General features: G+C 44.8%; 1 protein-coding gene across 1 annotated transcript in view; it reads right to left on the bottom strand.

The window, feature by feature from the left end:
- Positions 1-1,508: 1,508 nt before the first annotated feature.
- The window catches only part of aplp2 (amyloid beta (A4) precursor-like protein 2), a 40,113-nt gene continuing 15,314 nt past the window's right edge, over positions 1,509-26,307 (bottom strand). The window contains exons 2-17 of the mRNA XM_076281942.1: positions 19,926-20,099; positions 19,291-19,420; positions 15,476-15,588; positions 14,324-14,541; positions 13,874-14,109; positions 13,369-13,536; positions 12,163-12,296; positions 11,983-12,057; positions 11,653-11,811; positions 10,940-11,068; positions 9,593-9,692; positions 8,477-8,650; positions 5,596-5,681; positions 4,406-4,483; positions 3,462-3,617; positions 1,509-3,344 (exon numbers count right to left, since the gene is read on the bottom strand). Of these exons, the coding sequence (XP_076138057.1) occupies positions 3,243-3,344; positions 3,462-3,617; positions 4,406-4,483; positions 5,596-5,681; positions 8,477-8,650; positions 9,593-9,692; positions 10,940-11,068; positions 11,653-11,811; positions 11,983-12,057; positions 12,163-12,296; positions 13,369-13,536; positions 13,874-14,109; positions 14,324-14,541; positions 15,476-15,588; positions 19,291-19,420; positions 19,926-20,099 (2,232 nt within the window). The 3' untranslated portion in view covers positions 1,509-3,242. The remainder of the gene's footprint in view (positions 3,345-3,461; positions 3,618-4,405; positions 4,484-5,595; positions 5,682-8,476; positions 8,651-9,592; positions 9,693-10,939; positions 11,069-11,652; positions 11,812-11,982; positions 12,058-12,162; positions 12,297-13,368; positions 13,537-13,873; positions 14,110-14,323; positions 14,542-15,475; positions 15,589-19,290; positions 19,421-19,925; positions 20,100-26,307) is intronic.

Here is a 26,307-nt window from a genome sequence, read left to right on the forward strand (position 1 = left end):
TAACATAATCTTCCTAGCAACACATGTGGACCTAGCGGGTGATTGGTGATCTGTCCTGCTTCTGCCTTAAGGAACGTATCGAGTACTGCCTATCGTGCTCTAAAAGGGGCATTGTATAAAATGAATCATTTAAAATACATTTGTAAAATGTTTCTTTCAGACTAACAACGATAGTTAGTGTTACAGTGGTATTGTTGGCACGCGCTTTGAACTACCGGTCTCGCTGATGACCAATGGGAAAAAATCCGCCATTTCTGTTTAGCCAATCGAAAAAATGCAGACAGACACTGCCCAATTAGAACATCAAGGATCTGGTAGATTTTGCAAGTGGTTCTTGTCATTTAAAACTGCTATAAAGAAAAAAAAATAGTCCTACAGAAATATGAAGGAACCATTTAGTCTGGCTACATGAAAGTCCTTCTGGTCATTTGGAATTTTTATTTTCCTCTTTCACAAAGATACCTGAATATAGGCTACATTATGAATAAATAAATAAATCTTTGTCATGACACAACATGTTCTGAATAGCCTATTTATAGAACATATTAAAACAAAATAAATTCAGACGTTTATAGACAGTGTGCCTACAGCCAAACCACAGCCGTGGATATACCCCAACCCCATTCTCACCCGTTTTCACCAGAACTCAAAGCTGACAGATTGTCAATGCTATGTTCTCAGATTTGTAATATTAAACAAATGTTCACCAATAATCCACCTTTTGCTGTAATTTAGCTTTTCAGTCCTTTAACATTCTTGTCATTTTTTGAATAGGCCTATCAGTCAGCAGTTCAACCCACATCTTTCTGCAACGATGGACTAATAGGGCATGCATTTTGTTACTCTATGCTGAAGATCTGAATGTTTAAAATCTGGTGATTGAAGAGGGCTGGTTCCTGAAGGACAGGCTATTCACAGGTTTGAAGCATGCTTCAGCTTTAGGCTACCGTAGGATAGCATTTAGGCTGATCAACTGTAGAGGATGGCATTTTTTAAGACTATTCATTATTGGTTGCGCTCCAATTGCTCATTTTACTAGTGTCAGTGTCTGTCTCCTATAGGCTATGTATTTCTCTGCCATTTTGTTTTTACAATCATTCTAGCATCTTATAATTATACTTGCCTCTAATCTCACTGCATTCTCCTTGCTGCCTTCACCAAACTACAGGCTAATGTAGGTCTAGTTGTAATATCACCGTCTGCTTTTTTCTGGTCCTGCCTGGATCCAGTTTACCCTCTCTCCAGCCCGTGGGTGGTTATAGGTCTAAGACTATGACATGTTCAGTTCCATGGGAGTCTGATGCATCAAAGAGAGTTTCCCCAGAGTCAATGGAAATACTTTTCAACATAAGGTGACCATTTACAGGATTTACAGAATATAATACTAACATATAATCATACATAATGGCTGCCAAAAATGTGTGTTCTGGGTTGGAGGTCAGAAGAATATGGAGAGTGATATAATGATGCTCTCTGGCACTGGCAGAAAAATGAACACAAGTCACTCCTAAATGGAAGTAGTGAGTTTATTTATGTGTTTCCCCCTGCAACCAAATCAATTTCAACTGGAGTCCACCTATTTCTCAACTGATGTATTCCCCTTGGATTAGTTGTTGTCACTCCTCAAGCCAATCAACCATCAAACAGGCAATTACAAGATTCAAGATTGAAGCCATTTTGGGTGCATAGTGAGACAGTCACATACAGAGATACTGTCACAGGAAGAGAAAAAAAATAGAAAAAAAGAGAACAAACTTAAAAATATATATCATTTCATATAAGAACAATGCACACCACAGGTTGTCCTCCATAAAACTCATGATTGCAACATCAACTATACAGGCATACAAAGACATTACTAGGAGAGGAAAAAAATTATTGAACTCTTTCTGTGCATCCTTGAACTGCATAAATACACACACTTGAAATTATCCAGAACAATCAGTAAAGCTCTGATCTTGGCCAGGCCTCCAGCTTCATCTTTTTGGGGTGCATTTAGGTTGACTACATAGTGTAAAACATGAAATGTCACTTTTTGAAAAACGTTTATATCCAATTTACGTAGGCATTTCTTCATTTGAATGGGGCAAATTATACATTCTCCGTCCTCACCTACAGATAGCATTGTTAAGAAAGCAATAGGGAGCCACCAGTGACTCCAGGAAACATCTAACAAGCAAATGTTGTATATACACTTGACATTTAGGTACATGTGTGCATGCTTGTGTGTATGCATGTATGTTTATGGAATAATACCATACCAAAATAAAAATTCATGTCCCATTAGGGGAAAAGACTAGTTGGTTGGTATATTTGCACAAAGGTTTGTTCTAATTTATCTCAGGAGGACACATTGTCTGGCTGTGAGTTTGTGACATGAGGAGTGATCCCTACTCATAAAGTTGAAAATAATAAACGGCACTAGTCAACATGGAAGACTGGAGGCCTGAACCCTTATGCATAAACCTCTCATGGCTTTTCACCTTCACAACCCACGTGACCATCTCTTAGGTCACACCACTTGAAATCAGTACCTCAGCCAGCACATTAGCTCTGCAAAACAAGAACCGTGTTGAAGAAAACACCTACTTTTTCATATATATTTATATATGTATAGACAGACAGATAGATAGATTTGTTTATAATAATAAAAAACAAAGTAAATGAATTCAGTGATTTTCTTATCATATTTTCTCATTTCTTTCACTATACATTTAGGTCGGTACAAAGAATCTTCATATACAAGCAATCTATCGAAAAGGAAAAAGACCTTCTGAACGAGTTGACCATCAGCGGGACATTTGAGGAGTTTTTACAGAGAACAGGCAATGTCTTGCTGTTGATTGTTTCTCATTTAGTAATATTTCACTATTTCAAATCGGTTTAGTCTGATTTGCATTTTTACAAATGAGAGAAAAACATTTAAAACAAGATAGCAACGCATCTAACTCTGATATTTGTGTGTAATTACAGAGAATTTTGCAGAATCACATTTTCAAAAAATTAAAATCTCAGATACAGCGGCTTTAAAAAGATAAAAGTAAAATAGTAAAACATAGCTCAATGATACAACAGTAGAAGTAGTAGCATTATCTAAGAATTGTTTTTAATGGACCAGAATAGTCATTTCTGATGCATGAAATGATTTTGAACAAGAGCAGTTTTGTTATTGGTCAGTAGTATGTTCCCCTCTCCACAGCCTTACTCCTCCCCATCTACACAGCACCACATGTTCTCCCATACTAAATCTGCATCTGCTCCAGGTATTTGTAGGTTGGGTTTTCGTACCCATGGTTCTGCATCTTGCTGAGGTGACGCTCCTCAGGAGTGAGCATAGGATCAACCTACAAGAGTCAAGGACGAACCAATTAATGGCATTCAGAATTTCTCACTTTACTAATATTGTATAGCCATCAACCGATTGTAATTTCCTGCCTTTCCAGCAACGATTCTTGGCTTACCTCCACAATACCGTGGCTGATGGTGCCATACTGTCTCTTCCTTAGCAGAACCAGGCTGATCACAATCACAGTTGCTATGGCCACTGCGATAACAAGCAGGCCAATGAGAGCACTGCTCCCAAAGCTGAAGTCTTCCCCAAGAGGACGGAAGGTTTCCTATTATAGAGGAGTCAAAAAAAAAAATACTGTGAGATGAAGAAAATACACAATTGAGCTATCTTTGTCATGGATGAACTAATTATTTAAGAAGGCTCTGAGGCCGGTCTTGATAAAAATATTTAAAACTGACAGATGCCATCACAATGCATATTTTTCCAAGAAAAGGGAACATAAAAGTTTCATCTTTTAATTTCTGCCAAAATTGAACTATATCCCATAATACTCCACAACATAAAGTTAAAGGTTTATTATATAAACACAGCTGACACTTTACACATGCATGAGAGACGACATGGATAAAGTTTAGCATGCAGCAATCTTTGGTTTGATATGGATGACATCCTTGACTATTCAATCTTAAACCTTACAATGATACAGTATACAGAAAATATTATATGATATGTTGCCAGGCAAGACATTCTGACATGCCAGTCTTTTGACACACAAAGGTTCTTAGTAAACAAACATTTGTCGAACACACATACAGAGGAAATGAGCTCACAATCAAATACATCCACATAACAGACGAGGAAAACACACACAAAATACATTCATATCAACACTCACATACACATGCAGTGAAAAGGCAGTCAGACAGTTGAACCAAGACAGAAAACTTCACTGTGGTAATGAGGTTGCAAGTTGCTGTCTCGTCTGCTCAAGCTATGACTGACCCACAGCGTCAGCAGAGGACACAGCCAGGATTCCCCCCCCATTAGTTCCTGCTAAAAAAACAAAGCTGTCTGCAGTTCCCCAGAGAGATCACTGGGGGGCACTGTACTCACCATCTCATCATCATGCATAACGCTGATTTTCTCTGCACTGTAAATCACTTCTTTAACATCCAGAGTCTCATCAATCACCTGTCGACACAGACAGGGCAGGCCAAGTTAAACTCGTCAAAATAAGTGAATGTGCGTTTGTGTATTTATGTGTGTGTGTGTGAGAGAGATGTGTGTTGGCAGTGGTGTTGTTGACATCAAAATTGTCACTTTTCTCCCCTTTGATTAGGTTACATGTCCAGAAAATGCAATACGAGGTTGTAACAGATGTTAACTCTTGTGAATTACAGAGAGAGAAAGAGAGAGGGAAGGAGACTATTGGAAATGTTTACATTTTTTTCTCCTTTCTCACTGGAGGTCTGAAATTGATTGTTTGTATCACAGAGTTACTGAAACACTTACATACTAAGGTATGAAATATCTTCCAAGACTAAAAATAAGTGATGTACAAAAACAACTGTGATAAGGATGGCAAAACCATCAGACATGGGTGATAACATTCATTTGAATCTTGCCACCCATTTTACTGCACAGGATTCAGCTTTTAGCAGCTCTGATGTTCTACCAATGTTCTCTATGTGACTTGACAAGGGAAATGTCGACATGCTGATAAAAATAGCTTGCAGCAACAACACACATACATACAAACACACACCTTCACACAGACACACACACGCACACACTCACAGCACTGTGATCATGCAAATTACCAGTCATTTACCCATCATTCAACACCCTTGACAAGCATTACATTCGAGCACAGAAACATGCAATGGCTGCTGGCTTTCCAAAACAAGATCACAAAAAATTCTGAGGAGAGGTCATTCCAGTGAACACAGCAGTTATTACGGGGCCCATGGCTCCAGTAATCAAATAACTCATTAAAAGCTTAACATACATGGGGACAGGAGGTCATCTTACAGCCAAGATGAAGATAAATTGTTTGAATGTGATTGAACAAGCACACTATGCCAGTTATTTTGTTCCCCTAAAAGTGTGCCTTACAGTGGTTTCAGAGTTGGATGCCAGATTAGTGTTTCGTTTTAATGACTTGGCCAGTTCTCAGATGCAGGAATGGGGTGGGTGCCGGATTAAAAGGGCACCCCTGAGGTAAGATGGGCCGGCGTGCCTGACCAGCAGTGTGTAGCCGAGGCCATGACGGGCAGGCAGGTGACAGGGAAAGGCACACTCACCACTTTGTCGCTGCCCTTGCTGCCCTTGCTGTTGATGATTCTCTCCTCTGCGCCGATCAGCCCGTTTATCCCAGACATTCCAGAGCCTGCGGGGATCAACAGAACTTAGTCACACACACACACACACATCCACATACACACACACACACACACACACACATCCACACACACACACACACACACATCCACATACACACACACACACACACACACACACACAAACCGAACTCTTTGACTGCAAACACTCAAGCGGAGGTGCAAGTGACATTCTCTGTAGTTACATGTGAATGTGTGTGCTTTACACACACAAACCTTATATAACAGTCTCATTTAACTGAACAAACAAGCAAACATTTAACATCTCTTTTGTTTCTTTTTGTTTGCCCTAATTTACATGAACCAGTCAGGTTGAGGCCTTCATTCATAAAGTAGGGTCCAGTAATATGTCCAAATCAGAGGTCCAGGCCACAGTCCTCCAGTACCAAGCCTTGCAGCAGGGTAAACCCAGGAACACCCTCTATGACTCATCCCAGTGTTCTTGGATCTGTGCAAGAATTATTCTTACCAATATTATGCGGGTTGTGCTGTTACAGTACATTGCTATTTATCAGGGGAACTTTTCCTAATCATCCTGTGAGTCACAGTGAACAATAGATGCTACAGTTTGGATCGATACAGAAACTCCAACAAATTACAATCAATAATGGAAAAAAAAAAATCACACTTGGTGACCACAGATTTACAATTCACCATAAAAGAAAAACGTGGTCTTGACAAAGCTTCCCAACTAACATCAATACAAACACTCATAATACATTTTTCCAAGGAGAAAAAGCTAAGTCTAAGTCACAATCTATGGATGGGTTTTCCATGAATGTCCACTCACACGAGCTAAACCAGGAGAAGTCAAATGATTGTGTTTCAGCACGGCAGGAGCAAATTGGACCAGCTTAAACTTGGCTGCAGGTCAGTGAAATTGTGCAGCCCTCCAACAGGGTTTGCTCATTTAAAGGAGTCCTAACTGGTAGGGAAGCAGGGTAGGAACGGGGGGAGTCATAATTAGATAAAACAGTGTAAAAATGAAGTGTGAAGCTGAGGACAGCAGCCTGGAAAGCAACCCTCAGGCCTATCCAGAGTGCACTGAGCTGTATATCTATCCATGAGCCAGCAGTACTGCACTTTTTTTTTTCTCTCGTCACATCCAATAAAAACGAACCCCCAGCCCTGATGAATGACTGTACGAATGAGTGGGCACGTGAGGCATCACAGATGGCTAACTAGACAAAATATGGGAGGAAGGAGAGCAGAGAGGGGGATGAGGAGTTGATGACACCACAACACAAAAAGGAGCCATTTTGGGAGCTGGTGAGAGGCACAGAGGCGACAAACAGAACGGGAGGAGAAAAGAAGAGAAGCAGCAAAGCCACCAACCTTTCTTGAAGGCACGAGGGGGGTCAGACAGATCACCTAGGCATTGAGAGTGAGCAAACGAAGAGATAAAAATGGGGGAAGAAGAGAAAAGAAAAGAGAGGGAGAGAGAGAGAAAGAAACTCAGGTGAGCAGAGAAAAGGCAGATTTGTCAAGCTGTGCCAAATGACTGAAGTCCTGTAGGACAGCTTCCGGAAAACAAAAGGTAAAAAGAGAACCCAAAAAGACGAGGGTTGAATCTCAATATGGGCCTGCTGGAATCAAAGTGCTTTCCTGCACTAATGTGTTTGTTTCACGCCTTCTTGGTTTTTCCACTTGTCATTAACACTGATAGCAGGCTGAGAAAATGGAGGAGTACTGCACTGTGAGGGCAATTTTCAGCTCCAGTTTGGCACCAGAGCCTGGGGTCTTGTGATTTTAGTCGAAACTTCGATGTTGGGTTGAAGGCAAGGCCACTGGGACTCATGCTAGCACCGATAAGAACAGGCCCGTGGCTCCTTTCGACACACCAACAGATCTCGGTACACTTAGTGCCGCTCTTAGCAAACATTACAGCTACTGGCTCTCTCTGCTCCCAGCTCTACCATTACCTGACTTGTCCTTAGAGACCCAGCAGTTCCTCCACACTACCAAAGGAGGGCAACTGCCAAGGCTACAGGCAAAACACATACTTAAGAGGCTTTTTGAAGCAAAATGATGCTCAGAAATATGATGGATTGTTTTCTCAACTGTCCATGTGTAAATGAAATGTGCTGTTAGTAAAACCGACCACATTCAATCATTGAGCTTTAGCTTTGATAGTCAGGCAATTCGGTATAGTTACAGTATTCTAAACATCTTAAATACCAATAATGAACATTAATACACTTATAATTTGGAACAATCTATGCTCATGTAGTTTGCAAAACTGTTAACGGTTGGGATACACTCTGTATCTGACAGACACTGCACGAAACCTGTCTAACATGCCTGGTTTGACATTTCAAACGAGCTCTGTTTCACATGCCGTTGGTGCCAAGTGGCAGGTAACGAGAATAAGGTTCCAGCTCGCCCTGCATACATCTAGATCAGCTGCTGGTTTTCTGGCTATTTCTTGCCAGGAATCAAAGCACATTTGCTTGCCTTTGTGACTCTGCATGGTCAGTCAAACAGATAGGGATCCATCTGCCCATGTTTGCCTCACAAGTAACGATCACTTGCTGTTATATGTACACCACACTGTCCGAAATAATACTGGATCATAAAGGAAGGTAAACAGTTCCTCCTTTCTCTCAGCTGTGACAGAAACAACTATGCATCTATATATTACCAACACTACTATGCTGTGGACCAACTACATAAAACATAAAAATGGATGTTCATGAACCTCTGCTGTCTTTTTTAAAAGTAGCTTTGGGATCCTTCAAAACAGTGCATATTTTGGGTGATCCCCAGCTTGAGGACAACTACTCACCCTCTGGCTCAGGGTGGGACCCCAGAGAGTTGACTTGGAAGGGTCGGAAGGGTTTGCCATCGAAGGTGGGGACCTCCACACTCTCCTCTGATGACATGGTGACATCTGGCTGAGACTCAGAGATGGAAGACAGGAACTGGTCCATGTCAGCCTTCTGCTCTTGAAGCAGTTCATCTAGGGGTCGTGAAAACACAGAGAGAGTGCCAGAGAAAGAGAGAGAGGGGGTAAGAAATGTTTCATGAGCAGACTTCAAAATACTCCACTTCCAGCTGTAAGAAATATAAAATTATCCAATTATAAGAAATGAGTTATATACATCTTTCTCCCCAATACCCTTTCATAATCTTGCAAAATATCAAGTCAAACAACACACTCACACAGTATATATGAAATGTACTACTACTAGTCACCCAGTTCAAAAACTCTACATAATTCTCTCCCTGTCTCTCTCTCTCTCCGGTGGTATGAAATAGGCATGACCCAGTTCTGTCACAGCCTCCACTTCTCTTTAATCTCGAGTTCCCGCAACCTCACAGGTTCCTTTCAGAACTGAATAAAAAGCGAGATGGAGCGGGAGCGGGAAACGAGCGACTGTGGAGATGTTTGGGCAGCCAGCCCCCTCTCGCACGCACCTCCGGCTCCAGACAGACAAACAGGCAGAGACTGGCTGGGACTGCTGTTGCAGTGCAGCTTGTTCTTCGTTTAATTGCCCGAGCTGCTGTGTGCTGGGGCTCTGTGCTGGTGGGCTGAACAGATCTCATGATGAGACACGCGCACAGTGCCAGGCTGCCTTTACCCTCATATGGGCGAGGGAGGGAGGGGGGGGGGGGGCATGATTTGATCTCCACCTGCAGCTCTACTAATTGGTTCATAGGAACAGCAGTGGAGTTGTAGATATTAATAATCAAATTATGTCCTCAGTCCATAAATGGGTGTGAAAAGAAAATAGTGTAGCCCACTTTTTCTTGCTCCCAGTGGGAGGTGACTGGAGCAATGAAACTTAACTGATACAATATTTTATATTCAGAACAGAACAACATTTTCATCTAGTAGGGTCATAGTACTCATTATTTTCCTGAAATTCATTAAGCCTTCAGGATCATCATCAACACCTACCAATTTCATCCTGGATCTCATCTGCGACGTAGGGCACTTTGTAAAGCAGTGACAGGCTCTGGTTCATTCTCTCCTCGATCACACGCAGATGTGTCATCACCTTGGGAAAGCACAAGTGGATGGAGAGATCAATTCACTTTGTAGGCTATAATACAATGCAGAAAGGAGACAACCACAAGGCCCAATAAAAGCAACCCTAAGGAATAGCTAGAAATGAAATTTCATTATCTGTAAAATGACAGCATTATGTACTGTAACTCCTTTAAGCCGCATCATCCATTTAATACCCTATTCCAAACTAAACCCAGAAAAAAGGAGGAACTACAAATCTAGACTGGATTCTGGTGCATTAGAAAAATCTATTTTTGTTCTGTTCTGCTAAAAAAAAACAATCACACCCTGCTATGCACTGCTTATCACATGCATGTAGTTTCTTAAAGCCAGCAACAGATGGCAATAATATGCCTTTCCAAAAAACAGAAGGGTGGTACCACCCAACACACACACACACACAGAGCGAGAGAGAGAGAGACAGAGAGAGACACACACACACGCACAAACACACAGAGACACAGAGACACACACACACACACACACACACACAGAGAGAGAGAGAGAGAGAGGCACACCAACTCTCACACCATGCAATTTGTTTCTTTTCAGTTACCGTACATCAGAGAGAACAGCCTAGATTTTTGTATACAGTGTTAATGTACCCAAGCACAGCAAACTGGAGGATGTAATCTTAATCTAAAACCAAATAAACAGGAACATCCCTAATGAATGTCACAAAGCAAATGAGATAAGCCATGGAAATTTGTTCCCATGGCTTCGCACAGACATTCAAATTCCCTCCCTCTCCAACAATCTCTCTCTGCGTTGGCGTGCTCATCTCAGTCTCTGCACCTTTGTTTTGTACCATCACGAGGTGATTGATCAGTCAGATTAGCTGAGAGTGACGCTGAGCTAGTGTACCAAGGGATCAGAGTCAAGAGGCCATCCAATCAAATCTCTAACACTGGTGCTCAGCAGCGTTACACAAGACCTGTGCTACACTAATCTGCAGCTCAGGGTTTCTGCATGCTTCTTGTCTAGTCATGCTAGCACACCCACAGCTTCTGGGCTGACTGCGCTGTACTTTGCTCCTGGCGCTGCGCGTGGTTTATACAGTCACTGGATCCCACACACTCAGTTCAGTCAGCACTCAACTGCAAAGAGAATTTTCACACTCAACTCTGTTGTTTTTGAGGTGGCAAACTTGCTAAGAATTTGGGCTTCGTCCCCTGCAGTCATGAGAACTAATCTTTAGTGTGTGTGGGGGGGATGCGTGTTACTATGTGGGCTTACCTGGGACTTCATCTGGGCAGCCTTCTCTGGGTCCACAGCCAGGACGTGCTGGTAATGGCGGATGGTGTGCTGGCGATCCTTATTCTCCGCACGCACATACCTCTTCAGCGCCTGCAGGATGCGGTGGGGCTGTGAGGGGAGGGAGAGGGGGGGGAGAGGAGGGTTACATGGCCATACTTTGCAGGCAGGACAGGTTGGGCTGAGCGGATCAGTTAAAAAAAAAAGACATGAGGGGGATTATGAAAAACTAATTTTCCAAAGTGCCTGAGGGGGGACTACAGTTGCAGCTCAATTCATCATGCTGATTCGTTTGAAATATCCCCTCCAGACCGGGCACCTTTCTAGGATTCACTGCTACAAATACTGACCTGGGCCCTGAATATGCAAGCACACTGCAATATCCAAAATGAATATCACTGCAGCGCAGACACAGAGAATCAAATTACCGAAAATATAAATAATGACATTTTATGCTCACTCTACTGATTTAACCATGTTAACGACGATGTGAATGCAACAATGAAAAAACAAGCAAGCATATTTTATGATGGCAACCAAGCCATCTTAAGTGCTGACTCATCAAATTAGGCTTTCGGTTCTCCCTGTCCTTTGTTTGAAAATCAATAACGTAGGTTAGGCTTCACAAACAAAAAAGTCCAAAAAGTAAGCACATCCTGCTAAGTGAGTGCGTCAAGCCAGGCCCCAGGCTCTACCTTGGGTGGGTCTGCCTGCAGGGCGGCCAGGTAGTTCTCCAGGGCCAGGCGGCGGCGGTCATTCAGCATGGCCTCCACCCGCGCCAGGTGCGTCTCCACCAGCTGCTGCTTCTCACTGGCGGCCTCCTCCTCCAGGGACTCCACCATCTTCTGGAAGTGCTGCACAGCACAAAGGAACGGCACGCGTGCAAGAGGGCCAAGGAGGAGAGATGGGAAGGTTATTTTTAGTCAGCGATTAACAATGATGGCTCCTTATGCTTAAGGAATCAGACAGGGATGATGAGGTGGTGTCGCTTTGTTTGCTATTGGAGGGGCCTGACTGTGACTCACCTGGACCAGTGTCTGCCGGTCACCTTTGGGCAGGTTCTTAGCCTGGCGCTCGGCCTCCTCCCACTCCTTCCTCACCTGAGCAGAGACAGACAGAGAGAGAGAGAGAAGATGTGACTGACCACCCACTGGGAGCACTGGGATGGTTTCCCCTCTCCTGTGGTGCGTCTCCGGGGCACTCACCCTCTCCATGCGGTTGCGGTGGCGGATCTCCAGCTGCTCCTTGGCCTTCTGGAAGAGGCTGTGCTCCCTGTTGTCGGCTGGGGTCTCGAAGTACACATCCACATCATCGGTAGGCTGAGGTGTGGTGGGAGTAACTGCACACACACACACACACACACACACACACACACACACACACACACACACACACACACACACATACACACACACGCAAAAGTGCAATGATGAGTGGAAGAGCTCACAGCTAACAGACAGGTGACTAAAAGCATAAACACAGAAGGCCAGCAGACGGACAAAGACAGGAGGTAAAGCAGCAAGGTAGCAGTGTCTCTGACACAAAGAGAGAAGGACTGACAGATGAAAGAGAGGACTCAAACCAGATGCCTGTGACTCTCCAAGGCAAGGGGTAATGTGAGAAGAGATTGTTTTCTAGTTGCTCTGCAAGCTTAGCAGTTTAGAGGCAACAATGATTCACTCGGATAGGCAGCCAGATGACATTCACAGCGCACACGGAGGACACACACAGGGCTAGCTAAGGAACAGCTCTTCAGTTCAGACTCAAAAATCCTGCTGATCAAACTGCATCTGCATCTTAACACCACTTCACTCAAATGAGGTGGATGCTGAGCAGCTGAACAGATGGTCTACAGTGCCATCACAGTTCCTTCCAGAAGCATCTTCAACCTTTAAGGATCTTTAGCAGACACAGTAGGCACCACAGGACTCACATAGGACAGTGCAGGTAAAGGGGAAACTGAACATGGAAGCAAGCAGACAGAGACAAGGGGTCCTTAGGCCAGGAAAACGTGTGTGTGTGTGTGTGTGTGTGTGTGTGTGTGTGAGAGAGCAGTGCAAGTTGAACACAGTAAGGTGTAATTGTTAGTCCAGACTCTTGTGAGAGGTAAAGGAAAGAGAAGAAGGAATATCTTTAGGAGATGATGTGTGATCTACAGAGATGTGTGCTCCTCTTCTTCAGATCTCGCTTTCTCTAGTGATGTACATAAGCAGACTGTGCATGGTGGGAGGAGAGAGAAGGTCATAGATTCAGAAAGAGAGGGATAGAGAGGTAGAGAGAATGGGTGTGAGTTTGGCAGCGATGTAACCCCGGCGAATGCACATGGAGACACCGCCGCCAAACGTGCACCCCATGTGTGTGAGGATAGAGGAGCGTGTCAGAAATCTGGCCTCCCATTCCATCCAACTTACTCAGGCGCTTGCACACGGCCATGCAGTACTCCTCGGAGTCGAAATTGTTGCGGTTGCCAGCGCAGCCTCCATAGATGAAGCGCACGCACTTCCTCTGGCGCATGTCGAAGGCCCAGCGCGGCATGGAGGCACGGCAGGGGCCAGTCTCCGCTTCCAGAGAGCACACGGCTGCCAGAGGACAGCAGTTAGAGCCTCCCACCAGAGGGGGCAGCACTCAAGACGGCCATTTCAAAAAACACTACAGGCTAGGGGTTGGAGCCAAGATGACTCAAATATGACCGATGATGACTGACTAAGGCTAAATCTGGTTCATTCTTAAGCCTTTTAATATTTTATGTTACTTCATTTGATGCCTGGTTAATTGCCTGGTAGTGAAAAATATATCAATCATAGTAATGGCTATTCTCAAAAAAAGAAAAAGATGTCTGAAGAAATCTGGTGCTTGCTCTTGACTCGTATCATATATATCAAAATATTTTTTAAAAAAGCAACCCAGTGTACTTACCCTTAACATCCTCCAGAGTTTTATCATCATCATCTTCAATCTCATCATCATCATCTTCGTCGTCATCGTCGGGGCTCTCAGCAGACTTGTCTTTCTTGTCTTGCTTCTCCATGCTGTCACGGTCATCCTCCTCATCTTCATAAACGTAGTGGTAGTCATCATCATCATCGTCCTCCTCCTCTTCGTCATCGGCAGTGTCCTCCTTCTGTGTGGGTTGCTCATTGGCTGGGGCCTCACTGCAGGACAAAGAGAGGAGAGGAGGGGGAAAGTGATTTTAGGATGATGGCCACGACTCGGGTTACGCTACTGTGTGTGATGAAATGGAAGAGCAGCTATCACAGGGCAGCAACCAGATGGCCCCGTAATTCATCATACGTACACACCAGCTGTTAGCTGACACACACACACACACACACACACACACACACACACACACACACACACACACACCTCTCCTCGATGGGCTCATCATTCTCGGGTTCGGGATCCTCCACCTCCATGTCCTCTTCATCCTCGTCACCCTCTACCTCAGCGGGCAGGGCGGGCGGTGCGGGCTCCTCGGGCCGGCTGGAGGGGCAGCACACGTACTCGGTCCCGTGGAACTTGTCGATGCCACAGGGCAGCAGCATGCCGTAGCTGTGCAGCACCATGCTACTCTTGATGCAGGCCTGGGGGAGAGAGGGAGGGAGAGAGCGAGAGAACGAGGGAGCGAGAGAGGAGAGGGAACCACAGGGAGACGGATGTTAAGAGTGAGGAATGAGACCGCAGATTAAAACAGACAGATACATACATCTCCTTCAGAACTTCACCATCTCCACTAATTCTGCGGGAGCAGTGAGTCAACTTCATTGTATGCGAATAGAGGCTCCTGACTGGGTGTGTGATTCACTGCTGTTGACTGGCTCACATAATGTGGACACAGGGATGGAGTGGGATAGACAATGGTGAAAGCATGGCTAAACCCATGAAATAGTCTCACGATTCAATGAGGTAGCTCAGGTCCTCTCTTTCCTGAGCACTGTGTGGTTGTAGCGTACACAAAAGGAGGCCATATGCAGCAGAGTAAGTCGTACCGAGGGAACCGGGCCAAAAGCGTAGCAGTTGCTGTGTGTCGAGTGTGCGCGTGTGCATTGTGTGTGTTTGGTACGCTGTGGCCTGAAAGGTGGGACGGGCCTGGGGATTAGTGGCATTACGGCTAATCTGACTACAGCCTGCAATGTGACAGCTTCCATGGCCACAGGCAGAGAGGGAGAAAGAGAGAGAGGGAGGGAGAGAGAAAGAGAGAGAAAACAGATAACAGTGACCGTGAAGGGAAGTGGACTCTAGTGAATGGATGGTTCCACTCACCCAGCGCTACACCCATCCTTATCCTACCCACTTTGTTACAGCAGCTATTTAACAGTCTGTTGTGAAACATCTGCTGTCTAGTCTGTGATGTAAGAGCACAATGCAATCTAAAAGTGGTCAGAGAAAAACAGTGGTCTGAAAACCACTAAGATTCACTCATGTTGGAACATTCCATTTGGAGCGCGCTCCCCTAATCCGTTTAGTTTGGTCTGTGAGTCAGTGTGTTTACCCAGTGGGTTGTGGTCAGTAGCTCACCTCCTTGGCCACTCCGTGCCACTGCTGGTGGCTGACGCACATGTCCATGCGCTCTTTGTGGAAGAACTTGCACTTCTCAGGGACCAGGAGGACATCACTTACAAAGTCTCCCACTACAAGACAATGAACAGAGAGGACAAGGTTTCAGAAACAGCACAAACATACAAACAGACACACACACACACCCACACATTCACACAGAATTAAGGCTCTGCTGTAGATGTGGACACCCCACCCCATCCTAAAAAGAGAATATTTAATGACACAAGGCAAAAACCTGGCATCATTTATAATTCATGGCCATCTGATATTTTAATCTTTCTTACAGCAGTATTACAAAGTGGGCGAGTGACACTTGCATAGCTGGACATGTCCTAGAGATCCCGGCACACAGCCACACTCCGAGCTCACAGTGACCAGACCTGCAACTGGGAGACAGGAATTCCTCAGCCGTATCTCTATGTCCAATAAAAAACACTTATCAGTGCAGCTGGCAGGTCCAGGATCAGTGTCCTTTCACAGTCTAATTGTGACTGGGCCGTTCTGATAAATTTTCACCCATGTGAAAGGAGTCCCATTAATAATAACACTTCACATTTCATCAAACGCCTGGAATATGAGATATGGCTGTTGATCCACCCAGCATATGGCGCTGGTGTCACCAGAGGTCAGCCATGGACCTCTCCGGACACGCAGTCCGAGTGGAGAGCCACTGCGCCGTCCGCAGGGAGGCTGCAGGGAGATGACATGTGCAATGGAGGTACAAAAGATGGCTCTCTAACTGCTTATTTAGCTGCCTGCCACAAAGCTTACCTCAGGCCACTCTGGCATGAAGCAAAAGAAAAAGACGAGGAGGAAAAGGCGAGAGAGACTGAAAGAGCGAGTGAGTGAGAGAGAGAGAGGGGGAGAGAGAAAGAGAGAGAGAGAGAGAAAGGCAGTGTTCTGGAAAATGAGAGGGTTTGGAGAAAAAGAAGGGAGTTGCAAATAGCACAGCAGACAGCTGCCCGTTTCGTCCTCCACAAAAAAAAGCACATTGCATAGAAACACACACACACACACACACACACACTCTAGACGAGCCAGAGAAATAGGGGTCAGCACAACAACAATGTCACTGTCCGTTTCTTACAAGGACAAAAATCAGACTTAGTCACCATGTCAGAGGCTTTTACTATTTAGAAATCCTATTTTCAGACAAATCCATCACATGGATAGTACTTCTTATGACAATACTCCTTATGTGAACTGAAGACCACACTGGAGGGGCAGAATAAGACCACGTCTTCAAATACAACTGACAGAACCCGTGAGAGGGAGAGAGTCTCTCTCCAGCCTCCTCCTTTTTTATTTCACCCTGTCGGTCCTCTCTGGTGCAGGCGCACAAAACACCATTGTGTGCTCAAGCTCCTTATGGTGTTATTCTGTTTAGGGCCGGTTAGGATTGGTGTCAGGAGGAGTCCTGGAAGACAGGTGGGCAGGTTGACAGGTGAGCCAGTGACATCTGGCTGTGTAGCGCTCGCTCCCTCTTCTCCCTCGTCATCTCCGCCTGTTAGCCACACAGCTGAATGTGGATCTGAACTCCCCCTCCATCCACAGCACTTCCTCTGCCCCTCTTCCATCACTACCAGTATCTCAGCCATCAATCTGTGGGGATTGTCGCAGCATGGCCCACTGCAGTCATGAGGCTGTGCAGATGGGAGCAAGTCCTTCCCCTGGGGCCCAGCGGCCCCACACTGGGGGATTGGGGGGAGAGATTAGCACTTAGCGACCAGGCGGCGGGGCAGGTGGGCTCCCACTGAGCCTCCAGCCCGCGGCCGAGGGATCAATCATTGGCCAGCGGCAAGAGAGATGAGTGACTCAATAAATCTCATTAGATTTTACTGCACACTTCACAAAGGGAACACTTTACATAGTGACCCATTTTTCGCTGTATGATTTCTTTAACACTCTCTTGCTCCAGGCATTAACTGATTGTAACTTTTTTCACGGCCATGTGGTCAGGCACCTGCTCAAACAAGACTGACCAGGCCATGCCGGAATCCTCCAGTAGATTTGAGTCTTCAACACACTTTCCTCAAAACAACTGATATTGATTACACAAATCTCAAGACAAAGACAATAGCCCTTCATGTGAGCAGATTGAAGCTTCACTGGGAACAGGGTCATGATTGGCTTTTGCGGTTCATTTGACCAGCTTCAAATAATTTGACCTGTGGTCACTTATTCTTAGCAAGCTGTGCTTTCTCCATCATCAGCTGCCTACATCAGCACTTCACCTTCCTCAGTCCCCATGACATGATCACTTTGAACCTCAATGAAGAATCAAAACTAACAGCCAGAAACAAACATGGCACACAACAAAATAAGCTGAAATAAATCCTCATATCTGCAACCTATTTTAGAAACAAGAGGGTAATGACAGTGGGGAGCGGGAATATGCAGTAATTCTGCCTAATTACGAGGAGAAAGAGAGGGGGGGGGGGGGCTGTAGTGCTCTAATTAAATAAGAGAGCTTGATTATGAATGATCTTTATCATCACTGATAACAGGCCTAACCAGGACCACAGGGCACAAAGAGCTGCAGATGCACTGTGCCCGAGGAAGACATTGCACTGCACCAGTGACATTTCAGCAGCTTTTTTTTAATGTGCAGGACCTATAATGGTTTATAGCAGGAAAGCCCAAACAAATACAATTGTAAAACCCATCATAGCTTATCTCAGACCCTAAATGTAAAAACATCTGTGAAATGCTAAATCTAAAACTCTGTTAAGTACAGAGAGAACACAAAAGTGGTCTGTGGTTCTGACAGTCTATCAATCAAAACCAGTCCAACAACTCTACCCGAACAGTGGAATCAGCAATTTGCAATACCTATTCAGCTCTCCCTTCCTCCTCACTCCAAAACCTGCAGCTAAAAAATTGAAAAAGAAAGAAAAAAAAAGCACCCTGCCATCTCTGGTAGCCTCCGCTTGTCATCCCATTTCACAGTCCACTGACAGCACTAATGGCTTTCTCATTCCCTAACTCAGCGCCACAACTCAATCAGACAGAATGAACAAGGGGAGAGATGAAAGGAGAGGAGAGGAGAGGAGTAGAGAGGACAAATTGAACAAGAAAACAGGAAAAGTGTAGTCTGCTTTCAACATCACAAACGCTGAGTAAGAAGGACGGGGTTTCTACTTCTACTGAGTGTGAAAAGTGCCCAGCAAAGACAGGTCTTCTTTCTGTATTGGAGAGAAAATGGCGCAGAAGAGAAAGGAGAAAGAAAACAGATAGGGAGGCTCAAATAATTCACTGTCGCCATGGAGAAGAGTCTTCTTTGCTCTGGGAGCTGGAGTTTACCAGCTCTGACGGTCCATAAAACCAAGAGGACTCTGTGGCCGTGGTCAATTATGGACAGTCCTCCCTCCTCCCAGTACGAGCACAAAGCTGCCATGCCGGACTTCCACTGACCAGAGACGAGCAGCAGTTAAGTCAGCAGAATTCCCCTCTCAGCTGCACTCTCTCCTCATCTTCTTTCTCTCCCTCTGATCACTTTATCACTCACTCCCTCCCTCCCTCCCTCCCTCTCTCCATCTATCTTTGCCTTACAGCTAGTGTTACAGAGCAGAATATTGTGCTTAACTGCACCACAATCTTTGCTTCTCAGTAATAGCTTTCTATCCACAGCATTTCCACCCTCCCTCCGAGGCACTAGCTATTGCACAGCAAGCATCAACATCAGCAAAGTCTGCCAGATCTGTTGAGCAACTGCATCTGACCGTGGCAGTGTGCAGTCCCTCCCTCTCAGAGGTCGTGCGTGTTGTTCTTACCTAGGCATTTGAAGGGGACCACAATGTGGGAGTGGCCTTTGCACTGCTTCTTCTCCTTCTTGCACCAGTTCTCAATCTTGATTTGCTCGTTGGCTTCCACCACATTTGTGATCTGCAACTCAGGGTACATCTGAGACAGGAAGAACACGAGAGAGAGAGAGAGAGAGAGAGAGAGAGAGAGAGAGAGAGAGAGAGAGAGAGAGAGAGAGAGAGAGAGAGAGAGAGAGAGAGAGGGAGGGAGAGAGAGAGACAGAGAGAGACAGAAGAGAGAGAGATCAGTGATGCATCCAGAATCATCTTCAAATGCTATCCGCTCAGGTGTGAAATTACACAAATGAACTTCTCCTGAGATGCAATCAGAAATGTGTGATAAAATGGATCAGCTCTCCTCACAACCACGTGTCTCATGTCAAATCATGGCAACTTACATGGCGCACTGAACAATATGAAGCCTCTGTACTTGAGGGAGGGTGAGAGAGAATCTGCATGAGACTAGGGGGAAAAGAGGAGCTAGCGGCACAGACATTTACATGTGTTTGTCTGATGAGCGGCTCTTTCTGAGTCCTCCTGACTCAGGCGCTAACATGCAGATTAGCATAATTTAGAAGGCAGCGTGAACTGCAGTGTCACCTCACCTCCTGGCAGTACTGCAGCACGCCCTCTTTGGATTCTGTGCAGCTCTTGGTTCCAGAAGGGTCGGGTTCCCAGCGGCCGGTCTGGATGTTCACGTGCATGTTCAGCTTCCCACAGAACATGGCCACCTGGGGCTCGGCCACGGCAAAGCCAGTGCCTGCATTAGCAGCCAGAGCCTGGAGGACACAGAGGAGGAGGAAGAGGGAGAAAGAGAGGGGGGGGGGGGGAGAGAGATACTGTTAGTTGCTGCCCACACTTGTTATGGCTACATAATTAGCCATTAAATCCTGTAGGTAATCAAGTCATCTGCAACGCTAAGGCATTCCACAGGCTGGACTCATTAGCATCACCCTAGCAAAACAACAGCTTTTGCTTACGCTCTAGTCCATTATCCAGACCATAATACATTTCAAGGACACACGCTCACACGGAGGTCAAACGCATTCTAGAAATACCCTGCAAAACAGACCCTTTGGAGTGTACAGTATGGAGTCGGGAGGACATGGGCTTGTCTTGGGGTAGAGGGCCTTCATCACTTCACTGCTCTGTTTTTCTTTCTCCATACACCGGTGGACTGCCAGTTATTGACTTGCCGAGGAGCGTACAAGAGAGTGTGTGTGTGTGTGTGTGTGAGGGTGAGTGTGTGTGTGTGTGTGTGTGTGTGTGTGTGTGTGTGTATCTGTAGAGGGGCCTGGCACTCGGTCACGCTTCAGAGCACATGCTCTTCCTGGGCGCAGTGGAATAGAAACACTCAAGCGAAGGTGCTGGCCTGCAAATGGATCATTTACCCCTGGCCACACGTACATACTGCCCAACACTCTCAGGAGAGCAAAGTCCCACTGTCGTCAAAAACACCTCACCTGCATAGCACAGCATTAAGAAGGGTCACACAATGTAAAGAAATGAGCTGTATTGAAACAATGGCTTTTGGCATCATTTGGGAAGCCCTGTCTATCACGTGTAGTGGGCTGATGGAAAAGTGAGTGTCCGGTGTGCTGCGTAGGGGAAGTCAGCTGGTCGCTCACCCATCCACCCTCTCTGTCCTTCCAACAGACAGGATGTGCCCACTCCTCCCCACTGGTCCTGCCGCTACACTTCCCTCCACAGGATGCAGCCCCACCCTGCCGGCCATCACTATGGACCACAAGCGCTGCTTAACAACATGACCCAGCTCCAACTGTCCTCAGCTGGAACGGTCACAGCACTTCCATATTCCCTCATAACAGGAAGGCTTTCATCAGTTGACCACCACGAAACACAAAAAAACAGAGGCCAGATAGTTGGAGCAGAAACAATGGCTCACATCGGGAGGATGGCCCAAACCACTCGCGTGCTCCCGACTCCCGTAGGTGTGTGGGACAAGGCGTGGGGACGGAGACGGCCAGAGAGGAAGACCAAGAGAGACTGAGACTTTCACTGTGCCATGCATGATTTAGCGCACATTGGAGAGCAGTAGAGGACAAAAGCCAAAGAGAATGGGTGCACACGCCTCAGAATCTGTGGCACTGTGGACCGATTGCATTTTGGACTTTATATCATCTTAAATCTGTCCATTCTAGATCTAGTTCCTTGCCTTGCATGGAGGCCTTTATTCAGTTTCTCATCTACATTCTCCAGTTAATTTGATCCCTAATGCCCAGCTGCTAAACCAACTCACAATGCTCCTGACTGATTTTACATTCCTGATCAGTTGAAAACCGGATTCATTTAATTATTCCTTTGAAAGCAACATTAGTATTTGAATATGCCATTTCATAATTTAACTATATGCAACCACAAATTAAACTTAATTCACTCCTCAAGACTATTATAGAGAAGCTTATAGATCTTTTATAGGATTATAGGATCTTTTTATGACAGCTACCAAATGAGCCCATTGAGATAATACCTTTAGCATACAGAACTGAAGGTTGTAGAGAAAATACAGTGTCCCTGCAAAACCAGGCTGGCGTAGTCAATACAGTCAGTCAAGAGAGTGGAACAATAGGGCTGTTTATTTGGAAGGCCACAGTACTCTTATGTAACCAAGTGATATTTACCATCATAATGGATAAATTAGCCAATTAGTGCTGTGGACGTCATTCGGTCAGCCTTTAGAGACAGGTCAGAAGTTATTTTGTATGTAACTTTAAGAGTGTTAACAGTGTAACTTTAAGAGATGCTTCTGAAATGTTTGCCTGACACATGCTTTTGACATCAGCATGTATTTCTGTGGCTCAATGAATAATAGTATAATAACTAGATGTACCGCGTAGCGGTACAAAATATGACCGCCGCTCAGTCCTGCACATCCATTCCGCGAAAATAAATCATATTAATGAATTTGTCTCCATCTTCTACTCCATTCCCCACTCTTGAAACTTTTGTGTATGCTTGTTTGAAATGTGTGTTTGCACACATTCCGCACACAAAGTAGCCTACTGGCGCTGCAAAGGTGAATAGATTTGTTTCTGGGCCAAAAAATCTGTAACATTGTTATAAAACCTTTAAAATCTCTAAACAATCACAAGTAGGGCAGTTCATCACAGTCCATCCATTCCACTGGACTGATGAAAGGTACACCTGTAGGCTGCATTGTATTTGGGAAAAGCAGAAGGTAGCAGCATAATGTATTTATTTATTTATTATTAAACAAAACAATCCCTGTCAGTTCCATGCAGTTTTCAACAGCTATCAAGAAGAGAGGTCATGTCATGGATTTTTGTGAATGTTTCTTCTTCTACATATGCATAAGTTTAGTCATCTAGTTCAAATGATATTCAGCTTTATTGTCAATGCACAAATGAAATACCAGTAGTCTAAAACAAAATGCCGTTTTTCCCAGTGGTGCAAATAACTGACATGTCCAAAGGGCCTTCATGAAATGCGTTGCGAGACTGTTCATACACATTTTAACGGGCAAAGTTGAAGAGCTACTCTCCGTTATTGTTTGTGCAAATATGAGGTCAATGGTTAAGCTCAATCTTTTGACGCAATCTTTTGATTTTCACCCAGCCTAGTCCATGGTAGGCGCCCGATAGAAATATTGTTTAATTTTGCGATTGAGATATCCACGCACTGGCGCCCCCCCTGCGACGTGTTCGCCCCCCGGTTTTAGAGCTATTCTAAATGCAAAAATGCATAGAGGGAGTTATGACAAAACCGTGACTGTTAACAAACTATAAGCTATATAAGGTAGGCCCTATGCTAGGCCTATTACACAACACAAATTGTCGCTGGGCTATGCTGGCGACCCAAATAAAATCTCCGTTGGAACCAATGGCTTACACCTTACAGTATCAAGCTGCCACCTCTTGGCGAAAAAGTTAATAGTTTTGCATATCAGTAGTAATACATTTCACGTAGCTGTGAATCACGGAAAGGGCGAATGAAGTGGACACTTCTAAACGGAACCCAACCCACTGTACAGTAGCTCAAGGTCTGTGGCTAAAGCAGCCATAATTTGGATACTTCACACACACGTGTTTTTTTAATCGCATAGACTACAACTACCAAGCTGGAATCAAAGCACATCGACTCCCCTCTCACACCCTAAACACGCACTTCGAACAAACAAAAAGCGCCTCAGTCTCACGGAATAGCCATAGGCAAAACTGTATCTGACCCTTGTAACGTTGGTACTAAATCATTCATCGCAAAGAATGATTTTTGTAGCACGTGCAACAAATATGTGTAGGTACAGCCCTGCCCTGAATACATCTCAACGTGCGCTCTAAAACATCTGGTTTAAATGGAGATGTAGATCGATCATAGACAGGTTATCTTTCAGGTAGCCTATATATTTTCCATTAAAAACCATCACGTAGCGAACGTGTTGTGGCTAACTCACTTAGCTCCTGTTAGTAGCCTAGGTTATGGTCATAAGCAAATGAGATGACAGTCGAAAGATACAATTAGTGCTGTTATCGATTTGCTTGGTAGCTTATAAACGCATTTATGGTTTTCTACAAATACATCAATAATCAAATTGGCCTCCATCACTCAACCATGCTAACGGTAACATTATTTTACCTACGTTCTGCTATTGATAGGATTAACGTAGCCTACCTGCAGTAAAAAACAAGCATGTCCGATAAACATTCTCAGATTTATTTCGGCTTCAAGAGGAAATGGGAATTACATGTCATGCAGAAATCATCCTACCCTTAGACGTTCTCTGCGGTAAACTACTGTAGCCTACAGTCTTGTCCTTGTAGGAAGCATAGTGTCTTTCCAACCCATTTAAGATTAACTTCCAACAAAATTACGTCTCACTGCAACGATGCGCCATCTAGTGGACAAACGACTACTTATCGCCAATACTGGAAATGCAGCCATGATGATGATGATGAATATTTATTTTGGTTTTCTTTTAATCCTACTGAATTTGTAATTATGTATCGGCCGTTCTAACACCGATAGTATGTGGGTGCCTGTGTGTGTGTGTGCATGTGTATATGTGTGCACCACCATCTACAGGCCAATGAGTGTAGAGTCACTAAATGTACACATAACTTAATTTTTTAGACCCCCCCATGGATGAAATTCTACGAAACTTGGCATACCCCCAGAGAATGTCAGGTTAATCATACACATAAAATTTGGTGCAGTTCTGAACGTCTTTACTGAAGAGAGGGGCGATTAAAGCAGAATGATATTGCATTTTCATTTTTTACCGGGGGGGTGCAAATCACAAATGAGTGATTATGGGCTAAGTTGATGTGGGCCCTTGAGACCAACATACCATAAAAATTTCTTCATCCTCGGTGCCACGGTTCAGGTAGTTATTGAGGAAAAACTGCATTTTTTGGGTTTCGGGGGGCCCAGCGCGGAGGGGGAGTGGCCCCCGGGGACCAAACGAAATTTTTCCGTAAAAGTCTAGTGGGGCTACATACCCACCAAATTTCATGTGCCCTGGTGTTTCGGTGCCCCGGGTATCGTTGACCAAAATTTCAGGAAGTAGATGACGGGGGAAAAAAAAAAAAAAAAAAAAAAAAAAAAAAAAAAAAAAAAAAAAAAAACTTTGACAATCCCTATATGACCGCTTCGCTAGCTTCGCTAGCGGCGGTCATAATAATAATATAATTAATAGGAGAGGGTCATTGTTTATGTTCATTTTCTCCATATGTTCATATTAATTATGTGCATTTTAACCAATTGATGATTCAAAAATAGAGCTTCATACTGTTTCATAACAGATTAATAAGACTAAATAAGACTTCATAGCCAACACAGCCCACACAGTTGCAGAGAGTGCAGCACTGATTTACAATCCAACAAAAGAACCTACCAGAACCCAAACAACAGACTTAGATCACTGAATAACAATTATGAGGTTAGGGAGGCGCTTCACTTCTTTAACTGACAATTTCCTCTAAAAATAGATACATGGAGATTCAAATAGAGACAGGCAGAGAGACAGACAGACAGACAAGGAGAAAGACAGGGAATTATCATAGTTAGGTGGACAGTGCTGGCCCTCACATTCTTGAAGTACAATACAGAATTACACTTCATGGGAAGGAGTCGGTCCTTGTGTGTGTACTAGACAGAGAGCGAAAGACTAAGACATTAAGCAAGAGTGTGTTTGTGTTTGTGTGTGTGTGTGTGTGTGTGTGTAAGAAAGAGCTATTACTTTGACATACAACAGAGCACATCCATTAGAGGCAGCCCTGTTTCCCAATAGCTATGGGTCAACTCACGCCTGGCACACTCATCAACAGTCAGAGAGGAAACAGAGGGAGACGGAGAGAAAAAGAGATTGAAAAAAGACAAAGACAGCAAATTAGCGTCTGGGAAGACATTGAAAAATAAAGCTCATGCATGGTCTGAGAGGAGCCACAAAGTGGCAGTTTTTCACCTCTCCAGTCTCTCGCATTCTTTTGTAAGGTCAAGCCACTTCTAAGCAAACAGAGAGAATTGTGCAAAGGAGCTATAGATGGCAGCAGGAATGAGGGCAAAAAAAAAGAGGAGGGGGGAAAAAAAGAGGAGGAGGGACTTGGGAAATGCACTCCTCACACAAAAGGATGCACTATGGTGAAGAGGGAGAAGCCATTACGGGCATCAGAGTAAAAGCAGGAGGCCAACAAATAAACAAATGCTCCGCAGCCGAGCAGCCCAGTCCTGCAGATGGAACAGGAGGGCACATACAAATGAGCGAGAGAGCCGCAGTGTAGCCGGAGAGGCCAAACCGAGGAGAGAGAAAAAAAAACAGACAGTCATTTGCTCATCCTCCGCACACCAGGGGGACCCCACTCACTGAGCGCATGTGTGTTGGCTTGCATGTTACGGGCCCGAGACACGCCACAGTGGACAGGGCAGGACAACAGGGCTTTTGTGCGAGTGGCGCTGGCTGACTGGACGCTCAGCATGCCTGACCTCCCAGCTCCCTGCATTCATTCTTCG

The sequence above is a fragment of the Alosa pseudoharengus genome, unplaced genomic scaffold (assembly GCF_046254945.1).
Source record: "Alosa pseudoharengus isolate Yale_2024_CS ecotype anadromous, Long Island Sound unplaced genomic scaffold, YU_APseudo_1.1 YU_APseudo_1.1_scf_13, whole genome shotgun sequence".
Classification (NCBI taxonomy): domain Eukaryota; kingdom Metazoa; phylum Chordata; class Actinopteri; order Clupeiformes; family Clupeidae; genus Alosa; species Alosa pseudoharengus.